The 19,056-nt window shown below is 34.6% G+C and overlaps 5 protein-coding genes across 9 annotated transcripts in view; 1 reads left to right on the forward strand and 4 right to left on the reverse strand.

The window, feature by feature from the left end:
- The window catches only part of LOC108736292 (sex peptide receptor), a 298,323-nt gene that overhangs the window by 34,039 nt on the left and 245,228 nt on the right, over positions 1-19,056 (forward strand). The window lies entirely within an intron of this gene.
- LOC112904396 (polygalacturonase-like) lies at positions 694-2,505 on the reverse strand. The gene has a single exon (XM_025974308.1). It carries the CDS (start codon positions 2,080-2,082, stop codon positions 985-987), a length of 1,098 nt encoding a protein of 365 aa, XP_025830093.1. The 5' UTR covers positions 2,083-2,505; the 3' UTR covers positions 694-984.
- Positions 4,707-6,331, reverse strand: LOC108736297 (polygalacturonase-like). Its single transcript, XM_018468661.2, has 2 exons — positions 6,312-6,331; positions 4,707-6,204 (listed from the first exon to the last, which is right to left on the reverse strand). Exon 2 carries the CDS (start codon positions 6,193-6,195, stop codon positions 5,098-5,100), a length of 1,098 nt encoding a protein of 365 aa, XP_018324163.1. The 5' UTR covers positions 6,196-6,204; positions 6,312-6,331; the 3' UTR covers positions 4,707-5,097.
- Positions 9,012-10,450, reverse strand: LOC108736295 (polygalacturonase-like). Its single transcript, XM_018468659.1, has 2 exons — positions 10,345-10,450; positions 9,012-10,213 (listed from the first exon to the last, which is right to left on the reverse strand). Exon 2 carries the CDS (start codon positions 10,202-10,204, stop codon positions 9,107-9,109), a length of 1,098 nt encoding a protein of 365 aa, XP_018324161.1. The 5' UTR covers positions 10,205-10,213; positions 10,345-10,450; the 3' UTR covers positions 9,012-9,106.
- On the reverse strand, positions 17,315-18,771 carry LOC108736294 (polygalacturonase-like). The gene is made up of 2 exons (XM_018468657.1): positions 18,674-18,771; positions 17,315-18,495 (listed from the first exon to the last, which is right to left on the reverse strand). The coding sequence occupies exon 2, from the start codon at positions 18,484-18,486 to the stop codon at positions 17,389-17,391; it is 1,098 nt and encodes a 365-aa protein (XP_018324159.1). The 5' UTR covers positions 18,487-18,495; positions 18,674-18,771; the 3' UTR covers positions 17,315-17,388.

Genomic DNA, 19,056 nt, shown 5'->3' on the forward strand with positions numbered 1-19,056 from the left:
TTAAAAATAAATTTTCACATTAATATTTAATATTTTCCATTATTGCATTTCAAAGTATTTCGTAGGAATTTCTACATTTGAATACACATTTATTAATCCAACTCATTCGAATTTTCTTGGTATTAAGTGAGGGTATGTGTTTGATCCAATTTAAGAATACGACAAAGTCGCACAACTTATTGGAAACACGGTTAAAAGTTTCTAATAATATTTTATGAAGTCATTTGTATTTTTTGAATTGTTGCTAAAATATTGTTGTTGTAAATATCGATGAACCGCTATTGTTACATAATTGGTTAAGTATTCTGGGAAGAATATTAAAAGATAATAAAGTCGGTAACATTATCAAGATATATTTCAGTGATTATTTCATTTATTTATTATTTGTTTTTGTTAGGTACATTTTTATTTTCATTTAGCTTACTCGAATTTTGTTGATTAATTATCTGATAGAGACGACGCTTTGATTTAAGATAACCACTAATTATTGAAACTTTGTCTTAATTATCTTTTCTGGTTTTGTACATTCCATATTATTATTTTGATAAGTGGGTGTAAAATTTGAACTACTGAGTATAATTATCTTGATGCGACATTAGACGATACTGAAGTTCCACCTCTTAGTAAGCGCATTGAGCTGATTGAAACCCTTCTTTAATTTTCATGTTTCCGTGTTTACTATTGATATTTACGTTTACTTTATCAATGTTTATTTTATGAATAATATAAACTAAAAAACTACGATAAGTGACATATAAAAATTACTACCACCTTTACATTATAACTAGCCTACAACATACTGAACTGAACCATGATACACTTAACTATAGAGCACTCCTTGATTATCCAACGATAATCACAACAGAATGAGCATTTTCAGTGTGAATAAATGATCAAATTCTGGTTGGTGGTACTTTATTTTTGTAAATTTTAACGTGAAAACAGTATAACAGTACGTTGACAATCAAAATACTGCCAGGATACTCAACACTGCGCTCCGGAACCACTTGGTATTCCGGAACAATCACTTGCTGATTTTCCACCACTCAGACTTATACCAGACCAATTCCAGTTTGAAGCTCCTTTAACCAAAATCATAACCCTGCGTCCTCCAGATTTTATCGTACCACGGACATTTCTTACTACCAAATTCCTGATTGGAACACCATCAGTTGCGGTACCTTTGCTTCCACTGTTGGTGTAATCGCCACGAATAGTGACACCATATTTGTTGATGTTGGTAAGGGTGATGTCTTGGAAGGTAATATCACTAACTGATCCTGTAGCTCCATAAACAGTTTTAATTCGGATGCCATTGTCAGAGTTGGCAACTTCGCAATTCCTAACAACAACATTCCTTACGACATTGTCGTCACGGCCTCCTACGGATCCAATTGAGATACCATGTCCTCCGCTGCAGTAATTGTTTTCAAAATAGATGTCGGTTCCAGAGTTGACGGCGAGACAGTCATCTTGGTTGTAAACCCTAGTGTTCTTGATTGTAATTTGGGAAGAGCGGCCAACATCGAATGCGTCAGTGTTATGACCTCCGCCAGAATCACCTTTGGAGTCGTCAATGAGGACATTATCTACTGTTAGGTTTTGGCATCTATTAATTGAGAAGACATGCACGGGGGAGTCATAAATGTTAATGTTTCTAATAACGGAGTGATCGAGTCTTGCCGCTCTGAAAAATTTAGGTTTGTCCTTTCCACCATTCCCTCCTTGTCCATCCCAGTATGAGGGGCCACCACCAACAATTTTATTTCCGGATGCTCCATTTACTGCAATTTGGGATCCACTAATAGAGATTAGAGGACCTTCCCATTCTTTTACACCGAAATTGATTGTTCCACTGAAGGTAACAGTTGTTCCAGATTTCAGTCCAGTCAAATCTAATGTTTGGCCAGCGGGGACGTTCAAGTTCTGGATCGTGATACTCTTACATGACTGTTTGATAGAACTTAGGTCATTAATTGATGATCCTGTTAGGGTACAAGTAGCTCTCGTCTCGCGGCTGAGCGGATTTGACAGGCACGAAGCTGCCAAGAGTATAGTGCCGAAAATCGCCAATGAATTCATTGTATGTTTCTGAAAGGAAGTTGAAAAGTCACATGTTATAACAGTAAAAAACAAATAGAATCGGAATTATTGGTTTTCAGGTTATTTTGACTATCCAACCGTTTAAATTCAAACTAAATCGTTTTTCTTGGAGTGGTGGATGTTTAAAACTATTTGGGTAGAACTAGATACTTTTGTATATTTGATGGTTGAATGAACCGAAAAGATACGCAAAGAGGCATTTTCATAATTTTTTGACCACCACCCTGGGAAAAACAGTAAATTCTTTAATGTTAAATCGGGACCACAAGGGATAAATAATTTATTTATTTTGAAACCAGGTCCAACGTTTTGCCTCTTGTTGTACTGTTATACAATACAACAATAATATTTGCTCCTAACCCCATAATAAATTAAGGGTAGAATTGGATATCATATTAAGTTCTTTGTCAGTGTAATTAAAATTAAATGAAAATTGATGCAAAGCATTGACAAATTTTTTTAATGGAATTGATTGTTAAATAATATGAATAGAATATTCTTACCTTTCNAAAATTGGAATGGTTGGTTATGTTGTAGGAATTAAATGTTAAATATGTATACAATATTCTTACCTTTCAGTGGACCTGAATCTGCCTAAATTCAGTTATTGGTGAGTATTTATACTAGGTACGGAATAAGAGATAAGATGCATAAATAAATAATCAATGTGGATCGAAGGGCTTGCAATGAATGAATTGAATGAAAAATAAATATAATTTATTTGTTGTTTGTACAACAGAGTTATTGTTCTACGTCAAGTGTTTTAAGAAAAATTAACATCTACCTAGTGTTCTTCACCTTAAAGGAAGTCCACATGCTGCTGATAAATTGAACTAACTGAAAGACCTTTTTGTTGAGTCCTGGATGATAGGGGATTCTTTTTAAAGGTCGATACACTTAGGAGGTGTGCTTTCAAGTTGATTGTGATAAGCCACTGTCAACAGTATTTTGTTGTTTCGAAACGAATATTCTTCATAGAGGGTGAACTACCCTAAACATACTGTATGGAGTTTCACTCATTAGACCTAGAGGTATTAAAAGCATTTTGTCATTTATTGTATATAAAAATGATTATGATATCAAATGGTACTAGTTTTTACGAAAAAAAAAAAACATTTCTTATATCCGGTCATTGATATTTACCTTTATTTTTTAATGGTACATGTAATGAATCAAGAAATAGCCGTTATGTCTACAAAAATATTTATTGTAGTGATTGCGGTGTTTTCTCTTTAAAAAAATACAATAATCACAAAACAAATAACAATAATAAGATAGTTCATCTTTGTTTAATTGTACTCAAGTACCCACGCGTATCCTCTTATAGGCATTAAAATAGAGAAAGGCACATTGGCTTTGCTTCCTTGCGTGGTTCGTTTTTGTCATATTTTGAACCCAAACAATAATAATCACGGCGATATTCAAACACTGTCTTTTCCAGTTAAAAATCCCAATAAGTTTGCAATATGCTCATTGTGGCCAGATAATGAGTTTAATCGGAAACAAGGCTTGTTCCCTATTTGAATGTAAGATCGTCGGTGACATCTTAATTTAATTTACTATACGGAGTGATCAAAAATAGGTAAAAAAACGTTTCGTTTAAATTGAGGCACCGCTAAATGTAGGTTCAATTCAATATATATATGGGATCATGACAAGAAATTCTGGACTAAAATCGACTAATTTGTTAGTATAAAATTTTGTGTTGTTAAATTTACGTAAATTTATTTATTTGGATTTTGTGATATCTACGTGATAAACAGTTTCATGGCGAAAGATTAAGGAATACTGTTTCAGTATTTTGATTATGGGTATATAGGGTTGTGAAGTTATAAGGTTTTAGGGTTAGAAATTTTAAGGATTATGAGGTTATGTATTTAATGGGAAAGTTAATTGATTACCGGTTTTAGGTTTAAAATCGTTTGGAATTATCATGACTAACGGTTTTAGTGGATTTAGGAATATCTGTTGAGGTTATGTCCAAGACTCACGTGTCAGGGTTAAATTGACCGTGGATGTAAATTCAGCAACCCCAAAAACATACGCTTAACACAGTCAAACCCCTAGATTAAATTTTTTTAACACGTTTAGTGGGTTTTGAAGTGTTTTTTGAGACTATACCCAAGTTCAGATGCGCTAGAATTAAATTGGCCGTGGATTTGGATCCAGCAACTCTAAAAATCTACTGCATACATAGTCAGACCCCAGACCGAATAATTGTTCTTTGTGTGGCCGATTGAGCGAAAATGTCTCAATCTGATACCGATACAACTTCTTTTACGATTTCTCTTATATATACCCTCTTTTGATTTATTTTAGGCACTAACTCTTATATAACTTCATCAGCAACAACATAGCTTTAGGTTAGAACTTGTTATGTTTTGCCGAAGCATTTCTAAAGTCCTTCATTAAGAGCAACGTCATTTTAGTTTGTCGAACATCGTCAAGGTATCTTTAATAGGTTTAATTGACTCTAGGGAAGACTTATTGAGCACACATTAACTTCTATTTGTCACAGAGTGTGTTATCTAGTGTTTCCAGATAAATATTCATACTCTGGATAGAAAAAAGTAGATTACAATATTTCAACAGTATGTTTTTTATTAATTCAATTTTTTATAATAGAAACAAACTGTATCAAGCAACAATAATAAATAATAATTCTAAAACAGGTCTAAATCTAAAGTATCCCTGTAAACCTAATCCTGAGCATAGCGGTCACCTTCTGACGGATGGAAATATGACATTTTTTTGGAAAATTGTTAGAGCGGAGGGGTCACAGTTATATCAATATACAAATTACAACTACTAACTATTAGTCATCGAACTGGTACACTGAACGTGAACACTCAAGTAAATAATAACCAAAAGCAGAGTGAATATTTTCCGATAGTAAAATTGGGGTAGCTAATGCTAACTAAGTAACTTCAATAAGAATTTTTAACGTGAAAACAGTATAACAGTAGGTTATAGATGTAACATTAACTGTATTACTCAACACTGCGCTCCAGAACCACTTGGTATTCCAGAACAATCATTTGTTGATCTTCCACCACTAAGACTCACACCAGACCATCTCCATTCTGATGCTCCTTTAACCAAAACCATAACCCTGGTCCCTCCAGATCTTATCGTACCACGAACATTTCTAACGACCAAATTCCTGATTGGAACACCATCAGTTGCATTTCCTCTACTTCCACTGTTGGTGTAATCACCACGAACGGTGATACCATATCTAGTGATGTTGGTAAGGGTGATGTCTTGGAAGGTGATATCACTAACTGATCCTGTCGCTCCATAAACGGTTTTAATTCTGATGCCATTGTCAGAGTTGGCAACTTCGCAATTCCTAACGACAACATTCCTTACGACATTGTCGTCACGGCCTCCTACGGATCCAATCGATATACCATGTCCTCCGCTGCAGTAATTGTTTTCAAATAAAATGTCGGTTCCAGAGTTGACGGCGAGACAGTCATCTTGGTTGTAAACCCTAGTGTTCTTGATTGTAATTTGGGAAGAGCGGCCAACATCGAATCCGTCAGTGTTATGACCACCGCCAGAATCACCTTTGGAGTCGTCAATGAGGACATTATCTACTGTTAAGTTTTGGCATCTATTAATTGAGAAGACATGCACTGGGGAGTCGTAAATGTTAATGTTCCTAATAACGGAGTGATCGAGTCTTGCTGCTCTGAAAAATCTAGGTTTATCTATTCCACCATTTCCTCCTTGTCCATCCCAGTATGAGGGGCCACCACCATTAATTCTATTTCCGGATGCTCCATTTACTGTAATTTGCGATCCACTAACAGCGATTAGAGGACCATCCCATTCTTTTACACCGAAATTGATTGTTCCACTGAAGGTAACAGTTGTTCCAGATTTCAGTCCAGTTAAATCTAATGTTTGACCGGCTGGAACGTTCAAGTCCCGAATGGTGATACTTGTACACGACTGTTTGATAGAACTTAGGTCACTAATTGATTCTCCTTCAAGGGTACAGGAAGCTCTGGTCTCACCATCGAGCGGATTTGACAGGCTCGAAGCTGTCAAAAGTATAGTGCCCAAAAGCGCCAAGGAATTCATTATATATTTCTGAAAGAAATTTGAAATGTTTGTAACAACAAAAGATAAAAATAAATACTGATGTCGGACATCGACATTTTTTTAAAGTGATTTAGATATTAAATATGAATTCTTACCTTTCAGTTATGTGAAATAGTCTGAAACTGCATAAATTCAGTTATTTGGGACTATTTATACTACTTTCTGGAGGAGAGATAAGGTGCATAAATAAACAATCAACGTAAGTAGGACATGCATAAATGAAAAACAAATATTATTTGACTTTTGTTTGTGGAACGGTGTTTTTGTTGATTCCATGTCAAGTGTTTTAAAACTAATTAATATCTCTGTCTATTGTTCTTCGTCTTAAAGGCGGAAATCCTTACGGTTTACTCACAAACTGAACTAACTGAAAAATCCTTTTCTGAACATCTAGATGATTTTAAAGGGACCGTTACTTTTTAGGGTGTTTTGATGTTGGTTGTCAGTTGATGAAATAAAATTGTTAGGGATGAAATTGTTAAACACTTTTTTAATACAAAAGCGAAAACACTTTTTAATACTTCATTATTTGTTGGATGGAATTTTCATATGCATCGATTAATTAATCTGTTTTATCAATAATAATTTTCTGTTTCGAATGAAATAATTAAAGCATAAAAAGTTTTAGTCATTAAACTTTGAAGAGTGAATATATAGGTAGAAGGGGGAAAATTAGAAGAGGGTTTAAAAGCATACTGTTTACAGTTCCACAAAGGGCTTTGTGTTTTTAATGTACATAAAGATGATTTTGAAGGTAATTAAGTTAATGAAAAGTACCAAATGGTACCGTATAGTAGAAACAATTGTCATATCCGGTCATTTGTTTTGACCTTTACCATTATTTTTTGTTTTTTGGTGGTGTAAGTAATGAATCATGTTAATCATACGCTTTGTCTATAAAAATATTTGTTGTAGTAATTATCTACGTAGTTTTCGCATTAAAAATAACAATGAGATTTTCAAGTTTGATTGTGCAAAATGCTTAATTGTAAATACCCACGTGTGTCTGCTTTTATCCATTAACAGAGAGACAGCCACATTGATGTTGCTTATGTACGAGGTTCAGTTTTTCATATTCTGTCTCTAGCAGCAGAGAATAGCGGAGATATTCAAATTTTTCCTTTTTGAGACAAATGACGCAAAAGTTCATAATAATATGCTCATTGGGGCCGAACTATAAGTTTCATCTAAGCTTGTTTCTTACTTTAACACAAGGTCGATGGTGAAATTTTGCTATATCGACTGTTCAAAGATAAATAAGACAAGGTTCAAAAAGTTTTTTAGAGTGGTAAACTATGGGGTCATGGAAAAAATGGCGGCGATATTCAAATGGTTTCGTTTTTTGGACAAATGACCCAAAAACGTTGCAATATGCCCATTGTGGCTAGAATATAAGCCTAATAAAATTTTTTCTCTCTTTTTTAAAATAAGATCGTCGGAATAGTCATTTTTCTAGGAACCGGACAAATCGGTACCCGGAATCAGCTTCACCTAAAAGATTGTCGAAAAAGTTGCCCAGAAAGCCTAAATACGGACTCACAACGAACGTTATAGGGAATATCATAAGCATAGAGAAGAGATGTCAGGTAGGAATTGCAGCGGACACTAATAAAGAAAAAGGAATGACATTATACCAATTAATGTGTAACAGAAAAAGATGCAGACAAGCAGAATTAGAGCATGTTGCCAGCATCGGACTTCAAAGAGAGTTCAATATTCTCAGGAACTTAGGAAAGAAAAGACGCTTGCCTGAAGTTGTAATTCCAACCAGGCAGTTATAAAGCCGACCCTGATCTTTTACATATATAAGCCTCTAACAGCGCTTTTTATTATTCAGTTATCTCTTTTCAATGTAATTAAAGTACTATAAACGGCGTGGTGAATTCCATCTAGTGGCATCCAACGTATTCAACAAAGTCCATTTATGTTGATGGATATCTACTTGCTGAACGGAATCAACGGCGTGGCTGATTCTTACGTTATTGGTACGTAATCAATTGAACAAAGTTCATGATGGTTAGCGTTCTCTTAAAACTACCAGACGCGGATCGCGATTTCGATCTTGGTGGATCTCATCTCTCATCACATAGGGATGAACCGCGCCTTGCTTTCTGTTCAGCAAGTAGATATCCATCAACGCGAATGGACCTGGTTGAATACACTAAATGCCATTATACGTTTACTGAGCCACAGATGGCGTCCACTACGCCGTTTGTGGTACTTTATAAAACCCTATGTTTAGGCAGCAGGTAGAGTTTACTGTCGCAATTGACCAAGACGCATTGATGATTGATCCTGTCGGGCAGATTCGACAGAACGCTGTTCTCCATGAACTCCTTTATTATCTCTTTTTATTTTGTCAGTAATCTTCATGAGGTTAATTTAACAAGGACATGGACAAGGACAAGGAGAAGCAAGAAGAAGGCACGTCCATTTTCACTCTTTATCAATTCGTTTCACTCACAATTCATTTTCTTTTAATGTCAGATTTTTTCAAATAGTAGTTCCATTCAAAATCAATATCTTTTGTTTCAATTTCGAGAAGGGTTTCTTTTGTGCTTATGCGTAAAAATAGTGTTATGGAGGGCATTGGCAAAATGTGTACACAAATTCGTCAGGCTTGACAGCAAGAAGACTGTCATAAAGTCATGCATTGTGATGTACAGGTCCATCCAGGAATCAAACCGTCTCGGAATCACTCGGAAATGGGTCAGATTATGAAATCTTAGATCTCAAATCATTGATTGTCCTAACCATAGTGCTAACGCAATGGTTACAACGAAAAGTAAAATTCATTGGTGCATACTTCAAAATTTATTAACTCTAAGTAACTAATACAAGAATTGTCATGATGATTTAGATTATTAACCTATATTTGTCACAAGATTATTCAACACTTCGCTCCGGAACCGCTTGGTATTCCGGAACAACCGCTTGCTGCCTTGCCACCACTAAGACTCACACCAGACCATTTCCATCCTGATGCTCCTTTAACCAAAATCATAACCCTTGTTCCTCCTGACTTTATCGTACCTTGGACATTTTTAACGGTCAAATTCTTGATTGGAACACCATCAGTTGCAGTACCTTTGCTTCCACTGTTGGTGTAATCACCACGAACGCTGATACCACATTTGTTGATGTTGGTAAGGGTGATGTCTTGGAAGGTGATGTCACTGACAGTTCCTGTCGTTCCGTATATGGTTTTGACTCTTATACCATTGTCGGAGTTGACAACTTCGCAGTTCTTAACGGTTACTTTCTTTACGACATTATTGCTGCGGCCTCCAACGGATCCAATTGAAATACCGTGTCCACCTTTGCAGTAGTTGTTTTCAAAATGGATGTCAGTTCCAGAATTGATGGCGAGACAGTCATCTTGGTTGTAAATTTTACTGTTCTTGATTGTAATTTGGGAAGAGTCACTAATGTCGAATCCATCAGTGTTGTGGCCACCACCAGAATCACCCTTTGAGTCGTCAATAAGGACGCTCTGTACTGTTAGATTTTGGCAATTATTAATTGAGAAGACATGTACTGGGGAGTTGTAAATATTAATGTTCTTAATAACTGAGTGATTGAGTTTTCCTGCTTTGAAAAATTTAGGTTTGGTTTTTCCACCATTTCCTCCTTTTCCGTCCCAGTATGACGCGCCACCACCATCGATTTTATTTCCAGATGCTCCATTCACTGTAATTTGGGATCCACTAACAGAGATTAGAGGACCAGCCCATTGTTTTGTGCCGAACTTGATTGTTCCCTTGAATGTAACAGTTGTTCCAGATTTCAGTCCAGTTAAATCTAATGTTTGACCAGCGGGAACGGTCAAATCCTGAATGGTGATACTTGAACATGACTTTTTGACAGAGCTTAGGTCACTTATTGATGATCCTTTAAGGGTACAGGAAGCTCTGGTCTCACCATCGAGCGGAATTGACAAGCTCGAAGCTGCCAGGAATATTGTGCCCAAAAGCGCTAATGAATTCATTATGTATTCCTGAAATAAATATATATAATGTAACGTATTATTATATTAAAACCAAATGGAATCGGTATTCTTGGTTCTTTTCTGGTTCAATTAAAGTAAACGAATAGAATACTGATTGAATTTGAACACAATGTTCTTACCTCTTAGTTGATGTGCAACAATCTGCAACTGTCTGAATTCAGTTATTGGGGATTATTTATACTAGGTACGGGAAGAACGATAAGATCTAATAATAAATAATCAGCATAATGTGAAGGGCATGTTTGAGTGAAAAATAAATATTATTTTATTTTTTCTGTCTTCAACAACTTTATCTACGTCATTCAGTTTTAAGATGGATTGATATCAATTATTCTTCGTCTGATTGCAAGGGGCATGATATTATGTTGGTGTAGGTTGTATCGTTTCCGTCACCTAGCGAACTAATTAAAAAAATTTTTTTTGTTGAGTTGTTGATGATAGGGGATTATTTTTAGGGGCACGCATTTAGTTATAGAAAATTTTAATAATAGAAGTAATTGTTTTGATGGCAAAATTATGAAACATTTTTGAAATTTACAAGGAAAGTGGTAAAAACGTTATTAAATTTTTTGAAATTTAATGAGTACATCTTTGCATACATATATTTTAACTGTAATTTGTTATTTCCATGCGAATGACTGGCGATAAAGGGTTAACAACCCAAAACATAAATATATGTATAACCGACCAGAAAGAATTTTATTTTTGATTCGCTCCAGCTTCTCAACAGTCGACGGGTGAGGTGCGGGAAGGGTGAAAATGTGCCGACTGTACCTTCATTAGTCGTCATGAGCCGTTACATAGGTCCCAAAGATGGCACCACTTGTCCATCGTTAACAGCAACATTACACGGAGAAAATGAAAAATGAAAATTTACCTAAATATTTTATAGGGTTATTTACAATCTATCCCACTAGCACGTTTCTTCGTAAGCGAAAATAATAAAAATTACAATTTGGTCAGCAGTAATAAATTTACTAGGTATTTTAGTTGATATTACAAATTTAATGGTAAAAATTAANACTTGAATAATTTTTAAAGTAACATGTCAAAATTGAGATTATTACAATTTACCTAGTAAATTCTACTATATCTATGGCAAATTTAGTTATTTATAATCGAAAATTGTTGAAAAATTTTTTTGCGTTATCATAAAAATTTAGTTTTCTCCGTATAGTGTGGTGATACCATATTATTCTTTTTGGATAAAAGTATACTTCGTTTACTTTCTGTAGCGATGTGACCTTCAGTTTGACCGGCGCAAAGTAGAAAAGAACAGCACTAGGTCAGAAAAGGAAGGGGACAACTCTCTTAACCGGTGAGGATCGTACAATCCGTACAGTACTGCACGGAAAAATTGACCATTTTATCCACTTGAATTGCATTGCTCAAATGTGCTGTTATTGGTACCATTTACTACTGAAAATATCAACGAGATGTTTATTTATATTGGAAGACATATTAAAGGCTTAAACGCTTGTTTTCGACTAGCATTACTATTCATGATTGAACAATTTTTTTGGCAGGTACTGTAGGAAAAAGTATGTTTAATGAACAAGAGTCGAGAGTTTAATGAGCTTTTTTCTCCCTATCTGCGATTTTGCCAGCGCGCATCCAAGACATTGGAAGGGGCACATCGGTAGAGAAAGTAAATGAAGTATAAAAGAGATTCATCTTTCGACGTTGATTTTTGTAAAACCAATATTAGTCCAGTAAATGCAATTTATATTCCGCATTCTTCAAAAAATTTTATTATTTACTAATATAATCATGACTGTGAAAAAAAAATTCTGTTACGGAATTGAAATGAAAACTATATTTAGATAAACAATTTCTAGAATTGTTTAACCATTTGTTACGTTACGCAATGAACCATTCATGTAATAATCAGTCATCATTCATCATCATCTGTATTTTAATATCTTATTGTTGATGTTTCTGCTTGTAATATAGAATTAAGTGTTTTAGTATAAGCTCTTAAGATGGTTATTAAATGGCGTTAATAAGACGTACAAAATCGTTAAAAAAAATTGTTTGAATGAGCTGAACCGGTTTCGATGGGACCTTACAACCCTGAAGAGGAGATAGCGAGGGTTAATGTGGATTATTTATCCATTAGTAATAATCATTAGAAATACTTTGAAGAATATTATTTTTTGTATACTTGATAGAAGTTAATATCTAATAATATTTTTAAACATTAATGAGAATTAATATTTAAGCCTGTACAAATAAACCAGAATTAATAAGGAAAAATTGCTAGTGTCACACTCTCGCCGGGAGTTGAACCCCGGCCCTCAACGCTCTGACTTCTAAGCTACGAGGGGTTTCAGCAGCAACACCGTAGAAATTTGCCTACTAGGTCAGCCTAACCTAGGCGCGTTTTAATTAAACTCATTAGGAAAATAAAATGAAATGTTGCAAAGCTATTTGAGATTTAAGGGATCAGCGATTTATAAAATTTTATTCGACATCAATAACCGGTTTAGAACAAAATATGTTTTGTCTACGTTTCGTTAGCTTTATGAGCTAAACCTCCTCAAGGCTATAAAACAAAAACAATGTCTGCCTTATGATGCACAGAGCTACAATATACAATAAAGATATATTTTATAGATACGTTTTTAGGCAAATATTATTTACTTTAGATTTATCTTACACAAAACAAAATACAAACATTTCCGAGATATTTCGCATCATGCAAACGTAACCTAAAAAATGTTTATTTTAGGAACAAATAACCATTCTAAAGTTAAGTTGTACTGACAAGATTATAAATGTAATGTAAATTGCACACTGCAGCTAGTTAGGACGATCAAAATTGGTAAAATCCGTTATAAATTATTTAAGAGAAAGGACGTATCGTTTTACTTGTTTCCAGTTGGGACTATAGGCATTTGCTACGTTTTGAACACGTCCTTGTTAAGTTAGGAAATGCTTCATGAGTATTATTAACAAAGTTAAAAGAGATAACCGAATAATAGTAAGGAGTGCATCGTTAAGATGTTGGTTAAGTACGCAAAAGATCGGGGTCGGCTTTATAACTACCTGGTTGGAGTTATATCTTTAAACAAGCCCCTTTGCTTTTCCTTATTTCCTGAGAATGTTGAACTTACTTTAATGAAAGATTCTGCAACATGCTCAAATTCTGGTTGTTTGCATCTCTTTCTGTCACATCAATTGGTGTAATGTTATTACTTTTTCTTTGATAGTGTCCGCTGCAATTCCTACCTGGCATCTCTTTTCTGTGTTTTCGATATTCCTTACAACGCCTGTCGTGAGTAAAAGTAGTTGTTCTGTTAGCAACCGCTCTAGTCTAATTAGTTGAAGAAAGACAGTAAATGCGACAGTTTTATTGTGTAATATGCCAATTTTGAAAGGTGTCGGGAGTTTGACCCTCTTCCCCTCCACCAATAGCACTTGCAGCCTCGTCTATTTTGAGTTGACATTGTCATATCAGAATTGGCATTGTAGCGTGCAATTTTTATAAATGAATATGCAATCAATATTAATCGTCAAAATTTTTTTGTCTGATTCCCTCCCCTAACTCATGATACACGGTAAAACGAAGTTGAGGCAGTCATAAAAATCCTAGAGCGTGCATTTTCAAACGATGTAAATGAAACTAGAAGTCAGTTTTGTTATACTGGTTACTTTTTTAAATTTTGTTAAGGTTCCATACACTTTTGTCGTGTAATTTCGTTTATATTGTTTATATATTATCAATATACATGAAACATTTCACAAAGAGGTTTATTTTACGTAATAATCTTAAACATCAAAGTGAAATTAACTCTGTACCTTCTACAGATTACTTCAAGTTAATGACGAACAATTATTGCTGCTGCTTTTTAAAACATAGACAAAACTTATTTTGCGACAATAAAGACTGTTTGTAGAGACCAACCACTTGGATCGCTGTATTGCATTACATAATTTAATTTGTTTTTTTTTTAGAGTCTCCTTTAAAATTACAGGTACTTATTTCAATTAGTTTACAATTATTTATCATTTGGTTTTACATACTTTTCTAATAATAAAATATTGCAAAAGTGCTATCTTATCGAGTACACTTATATTTCTTAGAGCAATTGCAATAACAACACCGTTTTACCATTTTAAGTAGCTTTTTATCTAGAAAGTGATTTTGTCTAAATGATAATTTGTTTAATGTTTATCACACAGGTTTCTATTACTGTTTATCTCTTGATAAACAATATGCGTAGTCTGGTCTAATCAATACGTTGTTATTGAAACCAATGAAATATCTTGTTTTAAAATCTCTAACGATAACGTCCACGTTACGATGTCTATAGGCTGATGCATTATGGGTTGGTCGGGGTTTTCTTGAACTGTTTACGGGAACCACATGGTTCGGAACCGCGGTTCACCTTTGATAAACTACTTGGTTTACTGACCAAGAACTTGTTCTCTTTCCTTAAGAGATTAAAGTATCATAGGATAAGATTTAAGAAGATTTTTGAAGACAGTTAATCAACGGTTAGAACTTTTAGATTGTTCATAAAAATGTTTATGAATTTATGTGGATATGGTACAAAAACTCGTCCCTATCTTGTTTATTATTTGCCGAATTTACAGAAAAATTGCAATTACTTAAACAATGAAATAAACAACAACATTTCCTAAAAATGTTTATGTCGGAATTTGTTTTTCAACAGTATAAAAACTAATTGTATTTTGGAGGAAAAGTCATAATTAGAGATTTAAATTTTTGTAAAAATAAACCAGACAACGAACAAATAAAAAACACCTTTAATTTGTTTAATATTACTTTTATTTAACGAAAACAACTTGCTGAATAGTGTAAGGAGATAAATATCTTTTTATAATTCCAACGTCAAATGATTCAAAGTCAATTTCGGGTACGATTTTTTTTTAAATTTTATGAAACAAGAAAAAATTTTATACCTTTCCTAAATTAGTTTTGATTCGTTTAACACACAGCTATTTATATCCAGTAATAAGGTACCTAAATGTGAGGGTGCTTACAGCTAAGGGTGTATATTAAGACAAACAAGTTGTTTTTATTAATTAAAAAGTGTTGTTTATTAATTCGTTACAATGGAATCTCTACCTTCCATTTTTTTTTTGTTTTAAACTCTTGTCGTTNCTACCTTCCATTTTTTTTTGTTTTAAACTCTTGTCGTTAGTATTGCATTCCACAATTCTTCCCCTGAGTCGTATCAACAAAATAATATGTGCCAAATAAGGGATAAAAAGATTTTTTATTTTAAAACGACCAACGTTTCTCCTCAGATCAATCAACAGTCTCTCAGAGTCTCTGAAAGCGAAACTCGAGTCTCCGTCTCTCATCGAGTCTCTCTGGTGTCGTTGAGAGACACTGTCGAGAGACTGTCAAAAAAACTGTTTAGCGTTTCTGAACGAGAGACTCGATTCTCTGAATAAGTGGTGTCTCGATAGACATGGTTAAAATTTTCTAAGTTCAACATATTTCGGAGAGAGACTCGAAACTCTGAATGAATCGTTCGAGTCTCTCATACAGAGACTGTGAGAGATCCATAAAAACACCTAGGCAATAACTGTGAGGCTGTGAAAGACTGTGAGAGACGCTCTCATAGACGTTGAAAGACTCTGAGAGACTGAAAATTTTTGTATAGGCATTAACCAGCGGCAAATGTACCACACGAAGAAACGTAACTCACAAACACAGGTAAAGATAATTTGGCACGTATTATCTTCTTGTCGTTAGTGTACTGTTGGTTCTTTATTAATATCCCTGTCCTACAAATTTTACCAAAACTCAGACATAAATGAGTTTAGTCCAGATCGACCTTGTATCTTCTGCTCTTAGTAAGTCATCTCATGTTTATTCTCCACTCTGTTGTAATGCTTATTTGTTTTTGGTGCTTCTTACTTTCCATTTATTCGTTAAATATTAATGTACCAACATAAAATACGTATGCACAATTCCACTACTAAAAAAATTGACGAATATTGCCGAAATGTACATTAAATTGTAACTGGTTTTGGAAAATACAGGAAAATGTAAATTTAGATTCGAAGATTGTTAACTTTTACCTCCGTCATAGAGTGGATCCCGAATCCATCTCTCATGACAGGGATAAAAGATTTGTCCTAAACTGCGATGAAATTATTGTAATAGTTTGTAAGCGCGATATCTGTAATTACTTACACCTGTTAATAATAATAATAATAAAAAAATATGTATGAGTGTATGTATATATGTATGTGGGACGTGATACGATAAGATTCGATTAGTTTCTTTTTTTATTATTTGAGTTAAGTTACCTTTCTTTTGTAATTGTTGTGTTTGAATGAAGGCTTAGTTTGATAAGAATTGTATGTATTGTGTAAATAACTTTATGTTGAAATATATATTACTACTACTAATAAATTAAAACAACATAAGTAGGTATATTTTGTACCTATCCAACTAATGAAAGCTTAAGTTTTGACAGGGCCGTAGCGAGGCCGGTTCAAGCGGTGCGGCGCACCGGGGCCCCCGCAGTCGAGGGGCCCCTAAGCAGTTTTCTGTTTTCAAAAAATGACTTCTAAAAAAACTATGCTGTTAGAGATGAGCTGNTTGCAGTACCAAACACTGAAAATCTTAAACAAAAACATATTGAGAAAATTCAAAAATATATTCCATTAGCAGATGAAATAAAAGACATGTGGAATCAGAACACAGTTCGAATTATTCCAATAATAATATCATCAATAGGCGTTATACCTAAAACATTACACGCTAGCCTAGCCGAGTTGAAACTGCATAAGTTTACGTACATAAGTCTACAGAAATCGGTAATCCTTGATACATGCGGAATAGTGCGTAGATTTCTTAACAGTACTGACATATCCCCCTTTTCAGAAAACACAACAGGTTAAATAAGAAGCAGAGTTTTTAATACTCACTGATCATATTTTAGGGCAAGAAGAACCGTTAGCTCCCTAAATTTTAAGAACAGAAAGTTGGTTTCTATATCCCAAAAGATGTGAGTGAGGTAGTTTGGCATTAGCCCGTCTTCACTTGATTAAAGTTACCAGTGCAAACTGAGAAGACCAGGAAAATAATAATAAAGAAATAACAATTGCTAATAATTAATTTATTGATTTGTGTTTTGCAAATATACGTTTAACAGTTATAATTGTCATAAATTATCTCAGCAAGACGCTCCAGAACCACTTGGTATTCCAGAACAGCTGCTTGATTTCTTTCCTCCAGAAATACTCACACCAGACCATTTCCAGTTAGACGCTCCCTTTACCAAAACGAATATCCTAGTTGCTGATGATTTTACTGTACCCTTCACATTTTTAATGGTCAATCCCTTAATTGGAACACCACTGGTTGCGGTACCTTTGTGTCCGCTGTTGGTGTAATCGCCACGAATGGTGATACCATATTTGTTAATGTTGGTAAGAGTGATGTCCTGGAAGGTGATGTCACTGACCGATCCTGTCTTGTCGTATACCGTCTTGATTCTGATGCCGTTATCATTGTTGACAACTTCACAATTTTTGACTACCACTTTCTTTACAACGTTATTGCTGCGGCCTCCAACAGATCCAATGGAAATACCATGTCCACCTTTGCAATAGTTGTTTTCGAAACGAAGATCATTGACTGAATTGATGGCGAGACAGTCGTCTTGGCTGTAAACTTTGCTGTTTTTGATGACAACTTGGGTGGAGTCGCTAACGTCGAATCCATCGGTGTTGTGACCACCGCCGGAATCGCCTTTGGAATCGTCAATAAGGACGTTTTGCACTGTTATATTTTCACAGTTGTTAATGGAAAATACATGGACGGGCGTGTTGTAGATGTTAATGTTCTTGATAACTGAGTGATTGAGTTTTCCTGCTTTGAAAAATTTGGGTTTGGTTTTTCCACCATTTCCACCTTTTCCGTCCCAGTATTGTGATCCTTTACCGTCTATTTTATTCCCAGATGCTCCATCAATTGTAATCTTTGATCCACTGACAGATATTAGAGGGCCGGCCCATTCTTTGTAACCGAATGTAGTGGTTCCTTTGAAAGTGACAGTGGTCCCAGATTTTAAACCGGTTAAATCTAACGTTTTACCAGCGGGGACCGTTAAGTCTTGTATGGTGATTTTTGTACATGATGACTTGATTGAACTTAAGCTGCCCAAACTGGATCCTGAGAGAGTACAACTTGCACGAGTATCACCAGAAAGGGGACTGGCCAAAGTTGAAGTCACCAAAAGAATACTGCTTAGCAGTACTAAGGGATTCATGGTTTATCGCTGAAAGAGTTAGTAATTGTAAAATTAGTTTTTTTTTTGCTTTTAAATGGTAGCAAAAAAATAACGCTATAAGGTACTCATGGGTGAATATGAATTATGGTATAAGGATCAATTATTATCCAGTTGTAGGCCATCTAATAATTCAGAATAATAATTTAATGGAAAATGCTATTCTTACCGTTTGGTTGATGCAAACAATATACCACAACTGACTTCTTCCTCATGTTTATGCGTATTTATAGCTTAATACGGTAATCAGTTTCTTTAATTGACAGTTTATCGATGTGACATGCTAATTTTTTCCCAATCCCGGTCATTTTTTTCATTAAAATTGATAGCAAATCTAATTCAGAAGTACCACCTACTTATCTATTCCTATTTAAGTTTGTGTTAACTAAGTAAATGTACATGCAATTAGATACAAAACTAAAAAATATTATGATAACGTTCATTGCAGTGGCGGTTCGTGCCAAAAAGGGTAGAAAAATTTAGAATGTCTTGAATGCCGTTCAGAATATATCTGGCAAAATATGTTGAACAACAACAACAGGTGCTCCCAAA

This window comes from Agrilus planipennis, unplaced genomic scaffold, assembly GCF_000699045.2.
Source record: "Agrilus planipennis isolate EAB-ADULT unplaced genomic scaffold, Apla_2.0 scaffold110, whole genome shotgun sequence".
In the NCBI taxonomy this organism is placed as follows: Eukaryota; Metazoa; Arthropoda; class Insecta; order Coleoptera; family Buprestidae; genus Agrilus; species Agrilus planipennis.